The sequence below is a fragment of the Equus przewalskii genome, chromosome 3, assembly GCF_037783145.1.
Source record: "Equus przewalskii isolate Varuska chromosome 3, EquPr2, whole genome shotgun sequence".
Lineage (NCBI taxonomy): Eukaryota > Metazoa > Chordata > Mammalia > Perissodactyla > Equidae > Equus > Equus przewalskii.
In genome coordinates this window covers 59,764,401-59,789,045 of record NC_091833.1, presented here as the reverse complement: position 1 = coordinate 59,789,045, position 24,645 = coordinate 59,764,401, and the positions used below count along the sequence as shown (strand labels likewise).

Genomic DNA, 24,645 nt, shown 5'->3' with positions numbered 1-24,645 from the left:
CTAACGGCGCTTATCTCTGTGGAACAGGATTATGAGGGGTCTTCCGTTCTCTCTGTTCTGTTTTTCTGCATTGTTTGGATTTTTTACACAGAAATAAATTACTTCTGTAAGCAGAAAAAAATAATTGCTCCCTTATAAGTTTTTTTAAAAACTGAAAATCTAAGAAAGAAACCCAGATTCTATGAAATGCAATTCCACCCTAAGAGAAAGGAGGAGTGGATACATAGAGAACCAGCTAGGTTTTTCCTCTGTTCTTGCAAAACAAAGGCGAGGCTCATGTCTCATCAGCTGTGGTCAGCTCTCACACAAAGCTCCAAGAGTCCCATCCCCCTCCCTGGGCTGCCCCCTCTCTCTCTTCCTATTGTTGTCAGGAGGTTGATTTCGCATTCTGTGTTCTACGCTACCTATTCCTGACAAGCATCACCATAGGCGCAGAACTTCAGAATGAGAAAGGACTTGCAATCTCACTTATTTATTACAGAAAATCACCTCGGAATTATGATCCCCGAAACAGTCAGTGAGTGTGAACGAACAGATGGTTAACTGCCCAAGGTTATCTTGCCTGGTTTGTATCCAGCTCTTAGGCAACCAAAAGTCCAAAGGCAAGTGGAAGAGTTTCCACCAAGAAGGGGGGCAAAACCCTTCCCAGAAGAGAGGGTAAAACTCGCAGTTCTTACAACAGTCAGACTTGAACTTGTTCCTCCAAGTTTCAAGTTCACTAAGGAAGTTGCAGGATAGAAATAAACATTTAGTAGACTTGAGTCCTTAACTAAACAAAGCAAATGAAAAACCTAACAATAAAACCAATCCTTGACAGCTTGCCAGAGTCACACGGATAGCAGATTCTGTTAGGACCCGGGCTTCTCCTCACTGCCCGCCCCCGCCCCGTCCCCCTCCTCCCCCGGCCACTCTTAGCTGAGTCAACACCCACACAGTCTCCTTTTATTACACCACCTTTTATTCCATTCAACCTTGCTCTCAAGAATGCTGGCTTCTCCTCCACCTTTAACGTGTTTCTTTCCCTGCACCCGACATGGCTGGATGTTTGTCAAGGAACCCACCATAAATCCCAGAGTAGACTGCTTGTTGCATGTGTGTGTGCGTGTGTGTGTGTGTACACACTAAGTAGGGAAGGAGAAGGGGAATGGGAGAACAGGAGAAAGTTCATAAAAACAGCTGCCAACATTTCTAAAACAGTTGCTTCTTTATGTTTATCTCCTTCCCCTGACGTTCAGCTCAAAGGACAATACCATTACCACCAGGGCCAGCTGCTGTCTACTGTGAGTCTCCAGGAGTCAGGTGCCGTGCTAGTGCTGTATGAACACGACCTCTGAGCGTTACACTGGCTCTGCAAGGTAAGAATTCCCATTTTGCAGATAAGGAAATGGTGGCACTGGCTTTCCCAAGCTCACAGAGCCAGTAAGTCAAGTCAAATCCTCCCAAGTCCAGGTTTGTGGGTGGCCACTCCAGCAGCTGCCATCCCACGGCACTCCCAGGGGAGAGCTGCCAGATTCCGCTAATAAAAACACGGGATGCCCACGTATGTCCCAAATATTTCATGGGCTAAGTCAAAAATGCTTTAATTCTTAGGAGACGCATGCTGAAGGATTCATGGGCAAAGTGTTGTAACGTCTGCAACTTACATTCAAATAATTCAAGAAAAAGTGTCTCCGAGAGAGATGAGGTAAATATGGCAGGATGTTAACAGCTGATAAATTGAAGTGAACCAAAATATTGCATGAGACCCACTCACTAAAATATTATTTGTTGTTTATCTGAAATTCAAATTTAACTAAGCATCCTGTCTCTTATCCGGCAATCCTATCTCAGAGAGACCATGAAACTGTGCAGAAACCACAACCTAGGCTCTGAGGCCTTCCTGGGAAGTCAGCAATTCCCTCTGCAGGACAGGAAACTAGGGCTGCTGCGTGAGGTCATGGTGTGAGATCATGGTGAAGTCTCGGTCTGGAACTGACATGTGAGGAACCGAGAAAGGGAGAACTGGGCCCTGGACTTTCCAGGCGGCTGCTCCGCCCTGGTTATGCTAATGCATCCAGAGAAAGCGCCTCGACCTCCTACAACAAGACGGTCTAGAAGAGGGTTCTCTCGTGACCTTAAACTTCTAATTTCTGGCCCAAATCCTCAGGACATTCAACTGTACACTCCTAGGAGCTTGCTTTGCAAAGAGAGGACTCAGAAACTAACAAGTACTAGCTCTAACCTCAAGCCCAGAGAATGTCTGACACAAAAAGTCATTTACTCCACCCAACACAACGAGCCAGTTTCCCAGGTCACAAGGAGCCCTTTGCTCAGTCTAAACATAACGCTGTGGCTTGGAAACAACTGGTCTTCCTGACTGAGGACTCTGCGGTGGTGGTGACAGCCACCAGACAAGCCCTGTAATCAGCAGAATTTTCTTTTAACGCTAAATTAAAAATCAATGTAAGGTCCTAAATCAGTTTTACAATGTGACTTTGCATATTGTTTATTAATCTTAGTCAAGCAGAACACGATGAATTTTTTCAGGCATAATTCTGTGGCACTATCACCGAAAGAAATATTGGAAAGATTATTGAGTTATATGGTGACTCTGCAGTGTCAACAGCCAAATTAATCATTTGGATTGAAAAACTTATTTTTCAGTTAATTAACCAAAATGCATATATTGAGAGCTTTCTATGTGCCCAAAAGGCATAGGCCTTGTCCTCAACAAGAAATTTAGCTATGGACCCCAAACTGACATGCATGTAATGATTAGTGAACACTTACGTATGTGTCAGGTCCAGTAATTCAGCCCAAAAAAGGGCTCGCACCTGAAATTATTTGGACCATTTCAGTTGTACCGATCCATCCCAAAATCCCCATCTGGGCATCTCACAGGTTGCTCAAAGTCAACGTGACCAAAAACAGACTCATGATTTTCTCCCCTAATCAGTCATGAAGTCCTACTGGTTTTACTCCTCCTCTTCTCCCTTTCTATTCCTGTGCCCATTTCATCAGCAGCCTGGACCGCGGCCATACTATAGGTAGTCTCCTAACTGGTCTCCTTCTCGCCAGCCTTGTTCCTTTCAAATCCATTATCTACCTCAGCCTCCAGAGTGTTCTACCGAAAGTGCCTCTGGGAGCAGCCACTCTCCCCAAGGCTCACAGAATGAAGTCCAAGGTCCTCGGCCTGCTGTACTAAGCCCTGCCACCAGTCATCATCTGTCATTTCCTGGTAGGCACTTTATGCACCAGCGACACAACTGCCCACTGTTCCCCAGGTATGGGCTGGACCAGCTGCTTCTGGGAGGGCTGTCATGACTTGATACAGCCACAAGACACAACACGTCCAAGTCAGCCTGAGAGAGAGACTTTGGCAAGGCAACACGAGGAAGGTTGTTGAACAAGCTGTCCCAGTTTAAGCCACTTCCAAATGATAAAAATAGGTACTCCGGGGATTGCGTTAGGCTTTGATGGGAATATGTAATACTTGTAAAGAAACTTTCAGGACTCAAGAGCACTGTGGGCTGTTCTTTTAGTTCAACAGGGTGAAACTTGATAATTAAACACAATTCAGCAACCATGTTGCCATCTACACAGTCTAAATTCAACCAGAGATAATACCCACCCACTTTGAGCACCTGGCCTATTAGCATGTAGATGATTCTCATTGGACTCCAGATTAATAAAATTCGCCAAATATCAAACACCAGTTGATTTGCTTTGTTTCTAAAAATTGCTCCCTGAAATGCAAACTGGTGCAGCCACTATGGAAAACAGTATGGAGATTTCTCAAAAAATTAAAAATAGAACTACCATATGACCCAGCCATCCCACTACTGGGTATCTATCCAAAGAACTTGAAATCAGCAATACAAAAAGTTCCATGCTCCCCTATATTCATTGCAGCATCATTTACAATAGCCAAGACACGGAAGCAACCTAAGTGCCCATCAACTGATGACTGGGTAAAGAAATTATGGTATACACACACACACACACACACACACACACACACACACAATGGAATATTACTCAGCAATAAAAAAGGATAAAATTGTCCCATTCAAAACAACATGGATGGACCTTGAGCATATTATGTTAAGTGAAATAAGCCAGATAGAGAAAGACAATCTCTGTACGACTCCACTCATAAGTGGAAGTTAAACACGTAGACAAAGAGAACAGATTAGTGGTTACCAGGGGAAAGGGGCAGTGGGGGGTGAGCACAAAGGATGAAGGGGTGCACCTACAACATGACCGACAAACAATAATGTACAACTGAAATTTCACAAGGTTGTAAACTATCATAATCTTAATAAAAAGTAAAAAAAACAAAATTTCTCCCTGAAATTAGGCAAAGCCAAGCCAGACTCTTATAGTAACATAAGTAATTTGCACTCTTTATCTTTTTTAATTCTCTATTGAGGTAAAAGAAATAAGCTGCCATTAACATTCTACCCTTATTCTCTAACCTTATATTTAACTCAGGAACAAATGCACTGGCATTCTTTCTTTTTAATGTCGCTGCTGTTGAACTCATTTTGCTTTAATTGCAACTGTAATAATTTCAGCTAACGAGATCTGATAGTTGAGGTTCAAATGTTAGTTCAGCTGTAAGCAGCTGCTCTGTCTGTCAATTACAGACAGGACAATGTGGTGGAATAACTAGCCCCCAAAAGCTCCTGCCATCAAACACCCACTAGAATAGCTTTTAAAAGCTTCCAGGTAATTACAAAGGTGAAACTGAGGTTGAGAACTGCCAGCCTAAAAGGAGAAAAGCAGCCACCAACTGGAACCTTAGTCAAATTGGGGAAATATATGTGCATGGGGTGGAGGGGGAGCAGTGGATGAGAAAGAGGATTTTAAGATGAGAATAAATAAGAAGAGTGGCCATGAAAACAATGCCTGGGGTCTGTGTGTGACTTGTGCAGCCAGTCTTACTACTTTACAACCTGTTGGTTGTGATTATATTTCTCAGAGATGAACTAAGTGATGTTTTCATCACCTATTTATATCTGTGTCTTCTCTTCCTTCCATTGCTCTGGGTTATTAGAAGCATACAGGGTTAAAAGCAAATATCCTTAAAATGGGACTTGCCTGCATGGATTACATTACTACAACAAGGGCATTCTGCTCATTTTCTCTTGAAACAGCATAAAACTCAGCTGCTGCAAGGGCCGAGTGGGTAAGGTACATGAGTGAAGTGGGCGCCAGTGTGTACATCTGCGTGCATGTCAAACCTTAGCAATAACATCCACGTCTACAGAGAAATATGCCCTCAGCCACTTCTGCTAAATACACGACCCTCTCAGGCTTTCATTTTCCTTCTTTTGCTAAAGAAGGTCAGATCCAAACAGATATTTCTCTACTCTAAGAAAGACAACAGAGCAAGCATGATGGCCAAGGGCGCCTTCACTGGGCCTTGCAGTCAGGGGGCCAACGGGAGTGTGAAGGACGGCGGGAGCAGGGAGGGAGGCGCCATCTGAAGGGCAGCCTCTATCCTGCTCAGACTGCTGCCACACAGCCCTGCAGAGCATCTCCATGTTTCAAGTGAAGCTGGCAATCTGGATAACTGGGGGAAGTTTCCAGATTTTAAAGGTATCAACTATTAAGGAGGCAAACATGTGACCACTGGTCAACAGAGTAGAACAAAAATGTGAAGCTAGACAACAAGAACAATATGCAAACAAAATCACTCCCCAAAACAGATGTTTTCGTCTACTCATCTTCCCGTTCATCCGAGCAACATTTACTGTCCATCTATTCGTATGATATTGTATTTGGCGATATGAGAAGATGATCAAAGCTAAACACAGCAGGACCCCCGCCTTCAAAGAGAGGTTTTGGGCTAGCTTTAAATACTAAATTATGTCATATGGATTGAAAATCCCTGGCAGGGATGAGGCTAGAGGGGAATTATCGAGTAATTCCATTATGGAGACGCTAATGTTCTTGTCTAGTTTGATTAGCACACAGGGAGAGACAGCACGGTCACTGAACTCATCACCGATGGCCAAGCTACTATCTTTCACCCTGGACTCATGGGGAAACTAAGAGGACAGATAAATGCATCATATACTAAACAAAATCCTGGTGGTTTGAAAACATTAATAATATGATTTCCAAATTGGTCTTACAGACATATAACAGGGATATTAATTACTGTTTAAATTATTCTAAAAATCAACATAATTAGTTAAATGAAAACTAGATCAGTAGTTCTCAAAGCATGGTTTGAGGACCCCTGGGGGGTCCCCCAGACCTTCTCAGGGGGTCCACAAGGTAAAAACTATTTTCATAATAATACTAAGACATCATTTGCCTTTTTTGTGTGTGTGCTGAGAAGGACTGGCCCCGAGCTAAGATCTGTTGCCAATCTTCCTCTTTTTGCTTGAGGAATATTGTCCCTGAGCCAGCATCTATGCCAATCTTCCTCTATTTTGTATGTGGGATGCTGCTTCAGCATGGCTTGATGAGTGGTGTGTAGGTCCACGCCCAGGATCCAAACCTGTGAACCCTAGATCACCGAAGCGGGTCACACAAACCTAACCACTATGCCACTGGGCCAGCCCCTCATTTGCCTTTTTGACTCTCTTTCTCTCATGAGTGTAGAGTGGAGTTTTCTGGAGGCTACACGACCTGTAATGATGTCATCGCTCTGACAGCTGATAGCATATGTGCTTGTGTAGTCTTGTGTTTTACAAATTTATCAGTTTTAATTTCTAATATTATAAATATCGATAGACATGACCCACAGAAACATAAGATCTTTGGGTTCTTCAATAATTTTTAAAGGGGCCTGAGGCCAGAAAGTTTGAATTAGATCATAAATTCTGTAAGAACAGGCACAGAGTCTTGTTTACTATCGCATCCCTAGCTCTTAGCACAGTGCCTCACAAACAGTCCACACTCTGTAAATATTTACTAAATAAATGAATGACTGCCAAAGTATATACCTAAAAATGCTTTTAGATATAGAGAGCAAAACATGGAAAGCAGTGTTTATTTTCCTCAGTTGATTCTGACTAGTTACCAGCTTTGATTAAAATGGTCCCTTCATTTGTACGTTGTGCATATACAGTATAGAGATGGATGATACAGGCCATAAACGCCTTGTCACTTGGCCAACATCCTATGTTTTCATTAATAAGCTTATAATCCCACCTGCTGATTCTTCCCTGGGAAACAAGCAAATGTCTGGCAGAACAGATGGCCCCTTTGCTGCGGCCTGACAGAACGAAATCTTGCACTTTATTAAACAAGAAAACGAAAGTGATTTTCACAGGCAAGAACTTCCCCCTCTGTCCCAAAAACCTTTCCTTTACTGTAAATTTACAGAATAATAATAATTAGTAGTAGTAACACCCTCAACTAGAATTATCGTCTCTTTTATATGTCAATTATACTTCAACAAAGCTGAAATTAAAAATAAATAAATAGTAGGAATGGGAGCACCTCATTTTTGGAAAGTTCACGTGTTACTATATATGCATAAATAAAAATGTGGAATAATCAACAATATGTTAACAGTAGTTATCTTTGTTTTATTAGTTTTTGTTGTATCTGACTTTTTATAATGGCCTGTATATATTATCAGAAAAATAAATAAAATACAAAGGTTTCAGAAAAAAAAAGAATTGCCATCGCACAGAGTAAAGACATGGACTAACGTAAGCACCATCCAAACCAGCAGGAATGGACTTGACGGTCAGCTCTTTAACCTGGGTGCCCTTCCGAAAGACTCTGATTCAGCAGGGCTGGTGGGGTTGGGATTTTTTAAATCTTCAGAAATGATTTTGATGCCGTTCCTGGAGTCTAGAGACGACACTGAGAACTACTGGCTACTCCATTGTCTTAAGCATTAATAATGAATGCACTCACGGTCACCATAAATTAGTAAGATGTTGAAAGAAACATAATATGATTTTGAATAGTGAAACATGGTCCCTCTCCTCATGCAGCTTATGCACAGGTGGAAGAGACAGATTTTAATCAAACAACCAATCAATCAATCAAAGGACTATAAATTTTCAAGTGCTGTAAGTGATAGGAAGGAGCAAAACCCACGACTTTGTGCATGTAGACAAAGATTATCCAGACAGAAGTTAGGGGTGACAGGGCTGGATCTGGAGGATGAGCAGGAAGTAACTAGAGGAAGAAAAGAGAGAAAGCATTCCAGGGAGATGGAGCAGCATGTGCAAAGACCCTGGTGGGAGGAAGCAAGATGAGAAAAAAGCACTGAGAGGAGATGACAGGATCAGAGCAGGGAGAATAGGGTGTGCTGTGAGGCTGCAGAGGCCAGGAGGCCCAGGCCAGGCAATCCTTTAGGGATATGAAGGTGTCATTTTCTTTATCACAAGGAAGGGGACAGTAGTAGTTCAGTCAGATGAATTTTGGAGGGTTAAAATGAGAGTCAAGGAGAGAAGAAAAAAAAATGAATGCACTCACAGTCACCATGAATAAGATGTTGAAAGAAACGGAATATGATTTTGATATCACAAGATCACGTTTCTGAAAGCCAGGAAGGAGCTGGATAGTTTTGCCTAGGAGTCACAAAATCTTGCAAGGATCCTGCCTCTGTTTATAGATGGATGATTTCTGCTTGTGCTGAGCCAATCACATTGCTCTGGTACAAATCTGGAAAGGAGAAACTAAGAGATGAAGCATGTTCATGGGAGGCTCCGCAGCTGGCAGGTCACTTTGGTTGGGGCTGAGGAAGCCCCAGATGAGTAAACAGCCTGGGCCCAAAGAGTAAACAGGGGAATCTGGCTGGTGGGGAAAGCAGAGGAAGGAGCCGGAGACAGAGAGAGTGCCTGGGGCCTGCCAATGTTCCAGTTTCTACTGTACTCTCAGGAGGCCTCACTGTGCTGTGGTTCTCACCCTCAGACTTCCACGAGCTTCCTCTTCCAGCTATACAAAAAGAAAAAAATCCTATCTTTCTTGAGCTAGCTTGAGCGGGCCTCAGCTCCTTAGAGAGCACTGCTCCTCTTTAATGCCAAGAAGTGGAGGACAGTGTGGTATGTGAAGATAGAATTTATTGTCTAAACCAAGAGGGTGCTAGTAATTACACTAGGACAACAGGTGTAAATAAACCGGGACTGTCGCAGGCAATGGACGTATGGTCATCCTCGGGATGGGAAACTCGTGCATCAGGAGACCCAGCTTCCATCCCTCACCCTACCCGTCCCTCTCCATTTGGCCTTCATAAGTCACTCATCCTCTTTTCCAGTGTCATACAAATACAAAGGCGATTTGATATCCACCATCATCTATCTCAAAACCAACATATTCTCACCTGCTTTGACAGTAAAATAACAGATTAAGTGATGCCTAAGGTTTTTTCTTATTCTAAGATTCTATGTCTTCGTAACTCTGAAAAGAGGCAACTCAGGAAATGAGGTAGATATACAAGAAGGTGCCCTTTAAGATCGTGTAGAGTTGACTGTCTCTACATAAACAACAATGAAGATGGCTTATTAGTTCGACTTTAAAAAAGAAGACCCCCACATATTCACCAATCATTGCTATTTGGTTAAATCATCAGTGATTATATTTTAGTTCTTGAGGCATCAGTAGAACAGCTCCAAAGTTGCTATGGCTCCCAAAAGAGACCGGCTGGTACTCACTTGCCCAGAGCCTCGGGTTCCGGCAAAGGGCAAGTGTGTTTGTCCTGTTCATCTCATTCCTGAGTCCTAACGCTATCATCCTTCCTTGGCCTGTGAAAAGGAAAAACGGGAACTGTCTCCTTCCTTCTCACTGGTTCCCTTGGCAGCCCTTCTCCTTATCAGCCAGCCCCGACCTTGGCCAGCTCCACATCCCCATTTCTGGGAGATGTTCAAGTCTCAGGGCAAATTTAATATCCTGTGCTGCACAGCAGCTCTCAAGCAAAGGTCACATGCCACTCTCACAGAATCTCAGAAGTCTGGAGCTGGAAGGAACCCTATCTACCCCATAAACTTCAGTTCCTAGATGAGAAAAGAGTAACTAGAAACAATAACAAATGGTAGTAACATTCAGGCATGTGGGAGGGACTGTGCCAGATGCTTTACATCAATCACTTAATTTCATTCTTGCAACAACCCCAAGGTCGGTATTCTTATGACCCCCATTTTCCGAATGAGGAACCTGAGATTTCCAGGGGTTCAACAATTTGCTACTCAGTTTGCTCAACTTAATCCAGGAATTCATTAGTGACAGAAAAAGGAATTTTAACCAAGTTCTGCTGATTCTCAGGACAGTAAAACGACCAAAGTGAGACAAGAGGCATTTATCAGGTACCTACATGCACCGGGCACTGCGCTAGGTGCCAGGACAATTAGCAGGGTTACCAAATGAAGTGTAACATACAATCCTGCCCTTCCAGGCTCTCGGGAGGAAAAGAGACTGTTGTGTTTCTGAAAAGTTCTGCCTTCAGGGAGGTCCAAACACTGGGCAGAGAAGGTCTGATTACTGCTCAGAACATCCCCCAGGAAGCACGTGTGGGCAGGCATCACCATGCCTCTTTTGCAATTGAGAAAACTGAAGCAGAAACAACCACAGGGCTTGCCCAATACAAAGTAGTAACCAGTGAGGGCAAGAATGGAAGTAAACTGTCTTGGTTCCTTCCACTTTATTCACTGGACAAAATGAAAATCTCCCTTCAATCACCTCTGCTCACTGCAGGGCTCAAGGACAATTATCACTTGAGGCAAATTCTTCTGAAAGGAATTATGTTACTAAGATTCTCAGAAGTGGCCAAACCTACTCATTTGAATTTCATCCCTTTTCTCTCGTCTCTTTTTGATGGAGACAAGCCAGGGCATGAACAATCTTCGAATGAAAAAACTAAGAACTGGAAGTCTCAGAGTGGATTATATGCAAGTCAAGGTAGGAGCGAATTGTGCCCTAACAATACTAACAGAAATAACAATGGCAGCCAAAATCGATCCCCTGTCCCCTGCCTGAGCCTGTGCTGACGGCTTTACACAGATCATCTCTCTCCATCCAGGGCTCGTGGGAAGCTCACACAATACGAGGAGGCCCTTCCTAAGAAAAAGAGAATTTGGGATACAGAATTAGGTACAGGGTCTTGGAAGGGCCTATGTGAGCGAATCGCCCAAAACTTCAGCTTTGTGAGCTTCATGGTAAATGCACTGCTGTGCCCAAGACAGCTAACATCCTTACTTTTCCAAATGATGACAGTGAGGCTCAAAGAAGCTACGTAACTTGCCCAAAGTCAAAAAGGTTGTAAATGGCAAGGCTGGGATTTGAACAAAGGGTGTCTGACTTCACATCTCATGTATTTTTTCTTTGCTTATGTGGCTTCCAACAAAAATAAAACTACCATTTACCAAGCACTAACTATATCCCATGAAAAGTATACCCATTTTCCTTAATAATTCTTATAACCTCTCTATTTACATGAATTGTTATTATCCCCATTCACGGATGGGGAAACTGAGAATCAAGAAAGGTTAAGCGCATGGCCCAAGGCCACCCAGCTAGTACATGGTGGGGCCAGGACTCATGCTCAGGAGTGTTGACCTACAAAGTCCTCACTCTTTCCCACTACCCCAGGCTACCTCCCCACAGGTGATCCAGGAGAGCTGAATGGTAATGATGAAATGCGTGACCTCTGGTTCACTTACAGTATTCCCACATCTGTCCACTGAAACTAGCCTCGTCAGTGAATTTCATACACCACATGGTGCAGTGCTGCTTAACTGGACTGGGCAATTCAGAAAGTCTCCCTACCCTATATAATTTATTAGCCGGATCAGAGTTCACTTCTCATGGAGGAAACCACGTGGAAAAGCCAATCACTAAACATCAACGCAAACTCAAGCCCCAGCCAAGCTGCCCTAGAGTCACTCCCTTGCCTCCCCAGAAATGGAGACCCACAGAGCATCCGAGGGCTGGTAAGAGCTGAGACACTGGGAAGATCACTCATCTCATAGCGATCTCCTGAAACAGTCTTTCAAAGCCACACAAGAAAATTCACATGTTGACAACAGCTGCATTGCTGAACTCTAGTCACCCAAGCAAGAGTTTACATCCTTAAATGATCTCGCCATGGATTTGCAGGGGGACAGGGGTGGAGAAGCTTCAGTTTAATTTTTCCCTTGAACGTGGGTGCTCAGGGAAAAAAAATGGTCTTGAGAGGCTCAGGCAGTGGACTTCGTCTTCCCTTGGCAATGTGAACTTTTAAAAAATTATATCATGCTTTGCCATGACTATTTTTCGTTTTTGTTTTGTTTTAAGTAGGCCATAGCTTCCAGATTTCAAGTAACTGATGGCTTTTGGAAACCTCTACTAAAGGAATATGTGTTGCCACCTGGAACGATACTTTATTAACCAGAAGTGCAGTGATCAAGCTGGACCAGGCCCGGGCTTTTTTATCCGGCCAACAGCAAGTGCAAGCCAGTGGGAGAAATTAAGCATGCGGTTATGGGTGCTAACAAGAAAGGCTGCTCCAGAGATTTTCTTTTGTAAAGGAAAAAGTGATCCAAGTAACTCTCTTTGGTTCCTCCTTCCACACAGATCGGTGGGGGTGGGTGAAAGGACAGAAGAAATGACCACTGGTGAAGGCAACAATGGAGAAGTCTTCTGAAATGACCAGCTCTCCAACCCACTCATCTAGGGGGAAGAGAGAGGTTCAGATTCTTTCAAGAATCTAAATGAATCTTTGCCTGAAGCTTATGGCTGTTTGAGAAGAGCAAGAATCAATGGCGAGACAAAGCAAGGCAGGCTGTTGGTACAAGATACCAAGCTGCTAAGTGTTTGGGGGGTAGAGGTGGGGCGGGGTAAGCACAGACTGACGGATTGAAATGTCACCCAGCCCAAAGGCCTAACGGAGCCACCAACTGCCGTGCAGTGCCCTGCCCTGCCCAGGAAGGCAAGCACACAATAGACCACACGCCCACCGCCTCACACCACTTCAGAGGCCTCAGCAAGCAGCCGACAAACCTGCCTCCTCTGCGGTGTCTTTCATTTAGTTTTGGGTCTTCGTGAAGTGGGAGGGAAATGAGTTTGGGCCCAACAGAGATTGGGGTTTAGGGAGGGCGGGGGGCGAGATGCCAATGATAAAATATAAGTGAAAGCCTTTTTTTTAAAGTCTAGATCCACAGTCTTACTTATTATTATAAAGGGAACAGTCATTTCCATTGCCCCCCATTCTTCTTTAACCCTTACCGACCAACCCCAAAAAAACAAGGAAGAAAAGAGGGCTCTAGTCGGGAGAGCTCGCCCGGGTGCACAAGGTTCAGCAGGGGGATGGTGAGCTGCCAGAGGTCCCCCCCACCCGCTCCGGCCACCCCGACACGCGAGCGCGCGGGTGCGCACACACACCGCCCCCCTCACCTTCTCGATCGTCTGGTCCACGGCCTTCTGGAAGACCCGAGCCACCAGCAGCGTGACGCTGGTCACCAGCAGCAGCAGGGACAGCGTCCCCACCGTGTAGAAGCAGCACCTGCCCATCCTGCGCGCCGCTCACGGGCCGGGCGGCCGAGCACAGGGAAGAGGGAGGAGCCGCCGCAGCGGCCGGAAGCCCCGGGACCACGGCGCCCGCAGCGCGGCCCGGCTCTCGGCTCCCGGCTCCCGGCTCCGCGGCTGGGCTCCCGGCCCGCGCTGCGCCCGGGTGGCCGGACGCGGGGGGGACCCGCCGCTCTGGTTTCGGTTTCCCTGGCCGGGGTGGCCGCGGCGCCCGGCAGGCGCAGCTCGGAGGGAGAGAGGCAGAGAGAGCGGCAGGGCCGTGACGCTCGCGGCCGGGCTCGCCGCAGCCCCGGGAGGCGACAGCCAGCAGCTGCGCGGGGAGCGGGCGGGGCGGAGGCCGGGCCGCAGTCATGTGCCCCGGAGCGGCGGCCGCGATTCGGCCCGCGCGAGCCGGCGGTGCCCCCGCGCCCTCGGCTCCCGGAGCCCGGCCAGGCCCCGCCGCGCCCCGCCCCCTCGCCAAAGGCTCCCCCGGCGCCCCGGGAAATCGCGGGGCCTCCTTGGCTCTTTCACTTACTCACCCCGCGGAGACGTACTGCGGGCCTACCAAGTGCCCAGCACTGGGGATTCAGGGACGAACGCGACATTGCCGCTGCTCTAGACGGGCTCACAAGTTAGCAGGGACACTGTGTCGGCAATTAGAGTGCTAACAAGTGCTTTCACGAGGGGCGTGCTGAGATCTGTGGCAACAGGCACGTTCTGCCCGGGTGACCAAGGACCCCACAATTGAACTACATCTTCGGGGATGTGTAAGGGTTTGTCATTTGATGGGTGTGTACAAGGCCGGGAGGAGGCATTTCAAGGAGAAGAAAAAGGTGTGCTAAGACACGGGGTGAAAGAGGAAGTTCCTTTTGACTACAGGTTCAGGTGTGCGGAGTGTGGGGTAGGAGGTGTTGAGGCCCCTTGGGGTCAGACTTTGAAGGGCTCTTGTGTCCCATAGAAGAGTTGATACTTTATCCCTCAGCAGTGGGAGTCAGCAAGAAGCTTCAAGCAAGTGGCCCTGACGTCGTTCACATCTGCTTGGCTCAGCATTATGTCCCAGGCCCCCAGGCTAAAGCTTACACACAGCCGGGACTCAATGAATGAGTGTCACCTGTATGCCAGACCTGGGCTAGGTGCTTATTTAATACCCACAGCGGCCTTTTGAGTAGGTGGCTGTTTGTCTTAGTCCCCCCAAAGCAGTGCCAGACAGGAGCACTGTGCAAGAGATGTATGAGGGAACACAGACAGGGAGCTGGACCCGGGACGCAGGTGTGACCTTTGCGAGGGAAAGAGGCAAGGAAGGAAGGTTGGGTGGAAGGATGCAGCACTAAGAAAGTTCAGCAAGGCCATGGTCGGTCCTCAAGCCAAATTGGCCTGTCTCAGGAGTCCGGCATCTCCTCGGAATAGGCCTCTTGTGCTTAGTCATGGGCTGGGAGCAGCCCGAGGGTACTGGCCTCTGCATCAAGCTGGGGATGAATATAAGAGGATAGATTTCAGAGCTCCAGCAGCTGGGACAGGCCATTGGTCAGTTAGGCTCTGCACTAGAAGATCTGAGAAGTACATTTTCTTGGCCACTATAGTAGTAGTATTGCCATTTTACACACAAGGAAACCATGGCTCTGAGAGTAACCGAAGAAGTTCAGCCAGCTGCTGAGTGGCGGGTCCTGCCTGGACCAGAATGCAGGTCTGCAGGCCTCCAAGGCCCGCACGGTTTCTACCCTGTGTGTTGCTGCCTCCCAGCTGCCATCGGTGAGAACCTGGGGACAGGGAGTTCAGCTGGGATACTTTGCTGAGGACTTGGTGAGATGCTGTGATGCGTTAAAAATGGTGGCAAGTTCTTCGACACTCTTTCTATTGAGAGGTGGGGTCTATAACGTTTCCCTTTGAATTTGGGCTGGATTTAGTGATTTGTTAAACCAATAGAATACGGTGGAAATCACCGTATCCTGGAACTTCTGAAGCAAGATCATAAACACCTTGCACCTTCTGCCTAGGCCTCTGGGAACTGCTGGTCTTGGAGGCCTGAGCCACCACCAAGTCCAGCTACCCTGAGACTGCCATGCTGGAGAGGACAGAGGAGAGACAGCAGGGTGATGGCCTGAGCCTGCAGGAAGAGAGAGGTCCTGCCAGCCCCTTGCTGTCCCCAGCCATTTGAATCATAGGCCCAGACATATGGAGCAGAGTGGTCACTGCCTTTCTGGGCCCAAAATGCTACAGGAAGGATTCTTGTCTTTTTAAGCCACTCAGTTTTGGCGTCGTGTGTTACTCAGTTTTAGATAACTGGAGCAGATGGTGAGGGCAGGACTGAGCCTGGGACATTGGCAATAACAGTGGCTGCCCACTCCCAGCTCAAAGCAGCTGCAGCTACCACAGGTCTTTGAGCAGCAGCCCCAGAGACCAGGCCTGGGTAGCCTGGAACGATGCAACTCTTCCAGGCCTTGTGGCCAGGGTACCTGGTGGTCCCCAGTCTGCAGGTGCCTACAATCGGCAGCCTTTCCCTAACCCGAGTCCTGTGTGGTCATGGTCCCTTCTCCCCTCATGTCTGCCTTAAGTTCCAGCTGTCTGCCTTAGCTCTGACCTGCACCCCAATTTGGCTCAGGGGCCGGACTAGCCCACTACACTCTCTTGTCCCCCTCCTAGGCATTGGTTGGGGTCCTCTGCAATCTATGTTTGTCTTCTCCATCATTAACTAAAAAAAGATTTGGTAACCTGCCTGCCTGAGTACTTGACACGCAGTGGTCCACGCTCAAATAGACCCCTTCCCCCATCTCCCAACTGAGACCAGATTTTCTGTTTCCTGGCTTCACTCTTGAGAGCAAGCTCCCTAGCTACCCACCCACTCCAGCCCTGGGCCACCAATCCCAGTGCTCTCTTCCTTCTCCGTGTTCATTGAGGTCCGTTCTTGCCTCTTGTCTGGACCACTAGGGGAGTAGCAGACTATGGGGATGGAGAGATGGATTCAGATTTACTAACCTCACCTCAGTGTGGGGAGTTTCTAACAAGGGTTTCCAACTCAGTTGCCCTCAGTTTACCTTCTCTTTGAGGCTCTAGCTCAGGCAACACCACTCTGTTGTTTCCACTATGTCGGGCAGTTGGTAAGCTGCTTCCCCTTTAAACCTCCAGTCCAGCTGGACAAAAACCTCTTTCTTGGTTCCTCTTAGCACAGCTGACCAGACTAGCATTTTAAAAATGTACTAAACACTAAGAACAAAAGGAACCTAATTTCAGAAAATATAAACAGCTTTAAAAAACAAACAAAAAAAGAACTCGTGTTCCCAAAATAGTAATCTGGGCTCCCACAGTAATTTGTGTCTTATCATAAAGAGCTGACACAACATTGGAGCACCTGGCCTGGCTGTCTTTCTGCTCAGTTCCATCTTTTTCTCCACCCAGTGGCAGCTACTGACAGGGACTTTGCTCCTATTGGCCTAAAGCCCCAAAAATTTCATACAAGCTTCCCAAAGCCCCTTGGGACCTCCTCTTCATTTCCAATCTATAGGACATGTCACCTCCAATGCTGGTGAGCATTAGTAAGTCTTTTTGTTGCCCTAGAATCATCTCACCTACAGGTGAGACTCCCTCTCTACACACAGGGCATGGCTGCTACATGGCGGGCACACAGACTGATAACCCTCGTCCCACTCTGGAGGGTCAGACAGGGAGGGGAGAGGTTACTGCTGCTACTGGTTAGACAGGGAGGCTGACGCCCCGGCAGGGAGACAGTCAGCAATTTTTCCGGTGACCTCTCTGTGCTTAACATCAAAAGAATGAGAACTTGAGAAAACCCAGTTCACTTAGGAATGAATGACTGTTGGTGCCTGCTGCAAATTACACAATCATTCAGGGCTCAGAAAGAGAAGAACTTCTTCACAGGCTCTAACACAGGCTCTAGGATCACAGCGTCTAAGTGGTCGGGGGAAGCAAGGAGGGCTGTCTGGGCCCCACTCTAAATTTAGAATGTTGATATTGTCCTCAAAGGAAGTTAATCATATAGTCAGTATGTACTTTTATGTTAAAAGCATTAATGTGTTAACTGTAAACATTTAAAACACACCACAATTTTTACAATCCTTAATGGGAGATAATCTCCAAATGTGACTGTCAACAACTCTTCCTCTCTTTGTAGGCTCCTGGCCCCTGGAATCCAAGGTGGAGTTTATTCCCGTCCCCTTAGACCTGGGCTGGCTTTGTGCCCTGCTTTGACCAATAGGATATAATGGAACTGATAGTGGCCACTTCTAGATCTAGGCCTTAAGGGGCCTGGCAGCTCCTTCCTTTACCTTCTTAGGATCCAGCTGCCGTGTTAGAAGCTTGGACTAGACCACTGGGTGATAAGAGGCCACATGGAAAGAGATGCTGGAGAAGGAGAGGCCATCAGGATGTCACAGCCTGTCCAAACTCCCAGGTGAATACAGCCATATGCTCCATGGAACAGAGACGGTGAGATGACCACGTGACACCTGCCCAAAGCAGAATTGAGAGTAAATGCATGGCTATGGATTAACCTACGAAGTTTTGGGGTGGTTCGTTACACCATGATGGATCACTAAAACACCATGTTTTGTTATTTATTAATTGTTTTAATATTCCAGGAGCCTAAAAAAGAGTGGAGGAGCCCTTAGGCCTTGCTTTCTTTGTGATAGGCCCGGCTATAAGAGGTGTCTAAAACTCTTGGCTTTCTTAACTGTTATTGGAAGGTGATCTACAAAATGTACTGTCACATCCTCGTGATTTGATATTAGTTGTTTCTCAATGTTTGGGGAGCATCCTTAGCCCTGAGCAATGCAGGATTCATAAGAAAGAATTTCTGTACTCTTCCCGTCTTTCCTTATCCATCACCCCAAACTTCTTACATTTACAGGACTTTAGGAGACAAGTCCCAGCTCCTGGGATTAGAGCTTCTTTACCGCTCACTATATGATATCTCACTCACAGCGTGCCAGAGCAGAGGGGACCTGCGAAGGTCTCCATGGCCCTGTCTGCTGCCTCCTCCAACCAGGAAACTCTGTGGCTTCCCCATTATTATCTTTGTACCCTATGCTAGGGGAATCTTTTCTAGTTTGTTTGGGTTTGGTTTTGGTTTTATTCTGTTTGGAGTTGTGGGAAAATAAGAATCCCCCTCTTTGGGGCCGCCCCCGTGGCCGAGTGGTTAAGTTTGCACACTCTGCTTCGGCAGGCCAGGGTTTCGCCGCTTTGGATCCTGGGCGCAGACATGGCACCGCTCATCAGGCCACATTGAGGCGGCGTCCCACATGCCACAACTAGAAGGACCCAAAACTAAAAATACACAACTATGTGCTAGGGGAATTGGGGGAGAAAAAAGCAGGAAAAAAAAAAAAAAGATTGGCAACATTTGTTAGCTCGGGTGCCAATCTTTAACAAAAAAAAGAAAAGAATCCCCCTCTTCAAATCTGTGTTTCTTTTTTCGTTCCTCTAGGATGCAGAGCTTTTGAAACACAACAGCTAGGAGGAGACAACCTATTTGCCTTGTTCCCTTCCCTCCCCTGAAGCCACAGGTACAGCCTCTTCTAACTGATAGAATGTAGGGGGTGCGGGGAGGCAGAGGAGAAAGAAATAGTGGGCAGAAGTGGTTAACATGTCAACAATATCATCAGCTGGTTGTACGCATGCCAAGCATGGTGCTAGACACTGGACTTGAATTACTTCATTTAACCCTCATGACGCCTGTGAAGTAGATACTCCATGTCTATTATAGTATGAGGAAACTGAGGCACAGAGAGGTTGACAAAGTGGTTCAAAGTCACATGGCCAGTAAGAAGCAAAGATTGAACTGAAACCCAAGTCCCTCAGACACTTAAGCAGGGCTGTTAGCTACTTAACCACTGCTTGGGACTTCTGGGCTTGGGTTTTCTGAGAGCAAAAGGAAAGCCGTGAAAACTGATGGGAAAGCTGTGGTGGACCAACATTCTCAGTGACATGGTGACCAGGAGGCGCAGTGGGGTTGGGGTTCGTTGTGTGAGAGACAGAGTACGTCTGCCCGCCTGGACTTGATGTTGGCTGAGAATGGCGAGCCAGGAACAAGTTGCAGCTTCTCTTCAAACTCAAGGTGACTAAAAATACAATTTCTAGTGTATACTCTGATGTGAAAAGTATTCTAATCTATTCTCACTTGAGGTAGTTTGATGGTACTTTCTAGAAGCAAATGAAGCTAATGTTTAGATAGCCGTTTAAATCAGTGTGGCAAAGCCAGCACATTATGAAATATCAGGGCTGTCTGATTCCTGCACGTTATGAAATCAGAGCTAAATAAACGACACAAGAGTTTACAGTTATTCTTTAATGATTTATTTCACGGGTAGAAGTTGTTTCAAATGAGATAGTCAAATTTACTCAGTATTTATCTCTGAGGGGGAGAGAGGGGGAATGGGGAGTCAAGAGGAGACTGCCTGAGGGTCAGGGCAGTCCTTGGCAGCCCTGAGTGGTGGGGAGGAAGTATTTGGCTGGAGATGGGGGGTGCTGTAAGGGTTGGGGGTGGGGATTAAGGTATTAGACTATGGAAAAGGTAAAAACTCTAACCTTGTGCCCACAGGACTCCTGACCACCACACTGACCATATTCCTTCAACCTCCCTGAAATTATTACCCAGAAGCTTCCTGTGTGGATCCAACTTTATTAAAGTTTGTTATTCAGTTAATTTTACAAGACTGCTGGTTTAGAAACACTTCCAGTTCTCTGATAACCAACAAACACTCTGTTTTTAGCCTCAATGAAGAATGTTTCAGAATATTCGTGACTAGTTATTGCTTCAACTGCATCATAAGCTATCTTGAGCAGCACTATTTTTCTGCATTTCTAATTAAACTAGAGGAGACAAAGATACCATCGTGGTTCTTTAAAAAGTTAAACATTGACTTACCATATGTTCCAGAAATTCCACTCCTAGCTATATACCCAAGAGGATTGAAAACAGGTGCTCAAACAAATATTTGTACACAAATGTTCCTAGCAATACTATTCACAATAGCCAAAGTGGAAACAACCCAAATGTCCATCAGCCGATGAATGGATAATCACAGTGTGGTATATACATACAATGGGATATCATTCAGCCATGGGAAGGAATGAAGTACTGCTACATTCTATGATGTGGACGAATCTTGTAAATAGTATGGTAAGTGAAAGAAGACAGACACAAATAGTCACATATTGTATGATTGCATTTGTGGGAAATATCCAGGATAATTAAATCCTTAGAGAGAGAAAACAGATTGGTGGTTGCCAGAGATGGGAGTAGGAGAGAATAAGGGGTCACTGCTTAATGGGTACGTGGTTTTCTCTTGGGTGAAGAAAGGGTTTGGAACTTGATAGAATGGTGGTTGTACCACAATGTGATTATACTAATGCCACTGAAATGTGCACTTTAAAATGGTTAGTTTTAAAGATTTTTTATTTTTCCTTTTTCTCCCCAAAGCCCCTGGTTCATAGTTGTGTATTCTTAGTTGTGGGTCCTTCTAGTTGTGGCATGTGGGATGCTGCCTCAGCATGGCCTGATGAGCAGTGCCATGTCCGCACCCAGGATCCAAACCAGCAAGACCCTGGGCCACCAAAGCAGAGCGAGCAAACTTAACCACTCGGCCACAGGGCTGGCTCCTAAAATGGTTAGTTTTGTGTTATGTAAATTTCACTTCAATAAAAAAAAATACAGGTTACAGAGGAATTTTATAAGAAGATGGGAGAGTATAAGAAGGGAATGTATAGGTATCAAATATTCTCAAGGATTTTTTTTCTTTCTCATATACCATTTCTGATTTGAGTGATAATCACTCTTAGACTATGATCTTTTGAAAATTGAGTGATGGTAAGAAACTTCTAGAAAGTTCTAGCACCTTTTCCCCAGGGAGAAAATAAAAGGGATAACCAGTCATAGGTAAATTCTTTGTTACATAAGAGGCAAGATTGTCCAAGAATAGCTCTGGGTGTTCACCAGGGGTCATGTGGGACCCCAGGAGCTCCCTCATCCTCTCAGCAGGGACAGTACCCACACTCAGCTTCTCACTGGACTGGTGACTTCCTCTCAGCCTTCCTTATTTCCCTGTGGGGAACTGCACATCCCGCAGGCTCCAGGGTTCTCAGGTACAGGACAGCTGGCATTCCTAAACTCCTATAAAGAATCAGCATCCTGAGCCAGCCCTGATGGCTAGCCATTAAAATTCGGTGCGCCCTGCTTCAGTGGCCTAGGGTTCAGTTCCCAGGCATGGAACCACACCACTTGTCTGTCAGCTGCCATGCTGTGGTGGCAGCTCACATAGAAGAACTAGAAGGACTTACAACTAGAATATACAACTATGTACTGGGGCTTTGGGGAGGAAAAAAAACGAGAGAGAGGAAATTGGCAACAGATGTTAGCTCAGAGCTCATCCTTCCCAGCCAAAAAAAAAGTAAAGGTCTTTAAAAAGAAACAAAAAGAGTCAGCATCCTAAATCCAGAGTGCCTGGCACCAAGCAACCTGTTTATTCCTTTACAAACAAGGCCTTGCCCTACAGAAAGGAGACGAGGGGGATGGCATTGGGGAGAAGCTTTCTCCTCTAGAACAGAACCCATACACTGTCCAGCAGACTTGACCTTGGTGTTGAGTTTTCCTTTTCATGAGTAAAACCTATTCCTTCACCTATGCTGGGTGATATTGTGGAATTAGTCCCAAAGTTTTCAACAATAGATGACAACCCCGTATAGAAGAGAGCCTATAGTAAGCAATACTGTGTTGTATACTCGCTAAGAGAGTAGATCTTGTGTTAAGTGTTCTTATCACACACACACAAAATAATAATAAAGAGGGTGAGAGGAAACTTTCGGAGAGAATGGATGTGTTTATGGCACAGATCGTGGTAATCGTGTGTGTATACTTATCTCCAAACACATCAAGTCGTATATATTAAATATGTACTGCTTTTTGTATGTCAATCATACCTCAATAAAGTGGTCTTAAAAAAAAGAATGAAAGCCCCAGACAAATATAATGCCAGAGTTCTATGTAGGACTTCAGAAGGCCGTACAGGCCCCATCCTTTACCTGAAATAAAATCCTAATATTAGATGGTGCAAAATATTGCTTTTTAAATGAATTCTCCAGTCCTTCCAAAGAGCACGCACTTCTTGGACGTGAGGGGATTGTCTCCCTGATCATCTCTGTAGTTTTTCCCTTCGCCCTGCCCCCAACCCAGCTCTGTCCTGGAGGGGCCTCTCGAGACCTGTGTAACCTCCGGATTCTCTAGGGGTCTACCGCATAAACATATCCTTTTCTCGCTAATGTTGAAAGACTCACTCTCTTCCTCTAATGTCTTGTTACTCAAAGTGTGATCCCGGCACAGGCAGTATCAGGACCACCTGGAAGAACCTGTCAGAAATAGAGAATCTCAGGGGCTGGCCCCGTGGCCAAGTGGTTAAGTTCCCGCGCTCCACTTTGGCAGCCCAGGGTTTCGCTGGTTCAGATCCTGGGCATGGACATGGCACCACTCATCAGGCCATGTTGGGGCAGTGTCCCACATAGCACAACCAGAGGCACTCACAGCTAGAATGTACAACTATGTACTGGGGGGCTTTGGGGAGAAGAAGAAAAGAAGAAGAAGAAAAAAGATTGGCAACAGATGTTAGCACAGGTGCCAATCTTTAAAAAAAAAAAAGAAAGAAAAAGAGAATCTCAGACCCTACTCTGGACCAACTGAACCAAAATTAGCATTTGAACCAGAACCACCGATCATCCATGTGCATATTAAAGTGTGAGGAGTACAGCAGGCTGGACCATAATCTTTCAGGACTGGGCCATGATTGTGCTTTTTTATAACCTTCCTCCAATGGACCTCAGAATTGGTATTTGCACTCTCCACTCCCACCTCTGGCTCCACAAGCATTTGCACTTAAAGAATTGTGTCCATGTTTACTCCCCATTCCCAGGGTCTCTCTGGACCAATGATGATCAGTATAGCCTGGAACATTCGGGCTTGATCTTGTGGGCAACTGTCCGTGTCCCCGAGGGGTGTGTGACTCAGTCATTCCGTGTCTTCCCAGGTTCTGATGATGTTAGGAGAATGTAATTAAAAACAAAATCTCCTGCCAACCCGGGAAACCTCACCACAAGGGAGAAGTGAAAGAAAACAGTTTTATTATTGCTAAGCATTAAACCAGAATGTGATGTGCCTCACAGACAATCTGCTGAAGAGATGGCAAAGACAGAAAAAATCTCATCCTCTCATATATCCAGGCAGATATAACCCATTCCATACATGTTCCCAAGGCGAACGATAACTGGTCCTCAAGTAAGAGGACCTGATAGCACCATTTATCACACGTAGTGCATCCTAAATTCGCTTGGTAATTGGGCAGACATCTGTGTTAGGAATTGTCTTTATCCAAAGGAAAAATAAAATTTCTAGTATCTCTAGAACAGGAGGTGGTTTTATAACTTGGAGCAGGGACCTGCTCCTACCTCCTCACAGAAACTGGGATATAGGGACGCTGTCTTTCTCGATGATGATATATCAAAGAGATGACTCCCAGGTCCTTGAGAAAGACATTCCTGGGGTTTAAAGGTGACGAGAGATTTATTTAGCTTTGAAAAAGATTTATATACATCCCAAAGGGGCAGAGAAAGAATTTACAAGTTTTCTAAAGTCAACGTTCTAAGACAAGCAGGGGAGGGGTCTCCTTCATTATTGCACCAGGGAAAACTCATTTTTTCTCGATTTGTATTTACCATTACGATGGACGTTGCTCTTCCCACAGGACACTGTGAAGCTACCCACCCTCCCAGAGGCTAGTTTGACGAAGTAGCCGTGGTGGCAGGAGTAGCATCCAAGGGAAGGAACAGCAGGTGAGCTGGGAGACAACAGACGGTGCCAACAGGTTCCTCCGGGCAGGACAGAGAGGAGAAGCCTACAGACCCCAAGATGCCTGAGGTGAGCCTGCCAGAGGGGTCTGCACTTTCTGGCCATCTCAGTCTTCTACCAATAATTGCCTTTTAAGAAGAAGCAGACCCAGCTTCTGATAAAATTAATTCATCGTTAGGAAAGACTTTAAAGCATAATGGCAACTATCATGACAATTAAAACGCTGCATGAAACCAAAGCCCTTGCTGAGAAATGCCACGTGTTCTGTAAATGGGCCATAATTTTTGTAAAAAAGTACATACAACAGCAGACACCTGGAAAATTATTGTTGATGACATATGTACTCCAAATAATGACCTTACCAATAT

The 24,645-nt window shown here is 45.9% G+C and overlaps 1 protein-coding gene across 2 annotated transcripts in view; it reads right to left on the bottom strand.

Annotated features, from left to right (window-relative positions):
* SCARB2 (scavenger receptor class B member 2) overlaps window positions 1-13,874 on the bottom strand; it is a 68,654-nt gene extending 54,780 nt beyond the window's left edge. The window contains exon 1 of one of the 2 annotated variants that reach the window (XM_070612770.1): window positions 13,324-13,874. In XM_070612770.1, the coding sequence (XP_070468871.1) occupies window positions 13,324-13,440 (117 nt within the window). In that variant the 5' untranslated portion in view covers window positions 13,441-13,874. The remainder of the gene's footprint in view (window positions 1-13,323) is intronic. The other variant, XM_070612769.1, reaches the window with a different exon arrangement.
* Between the last annotated feature and the right edge of the window lie 10,771 nt (window positions 13,875-24,645).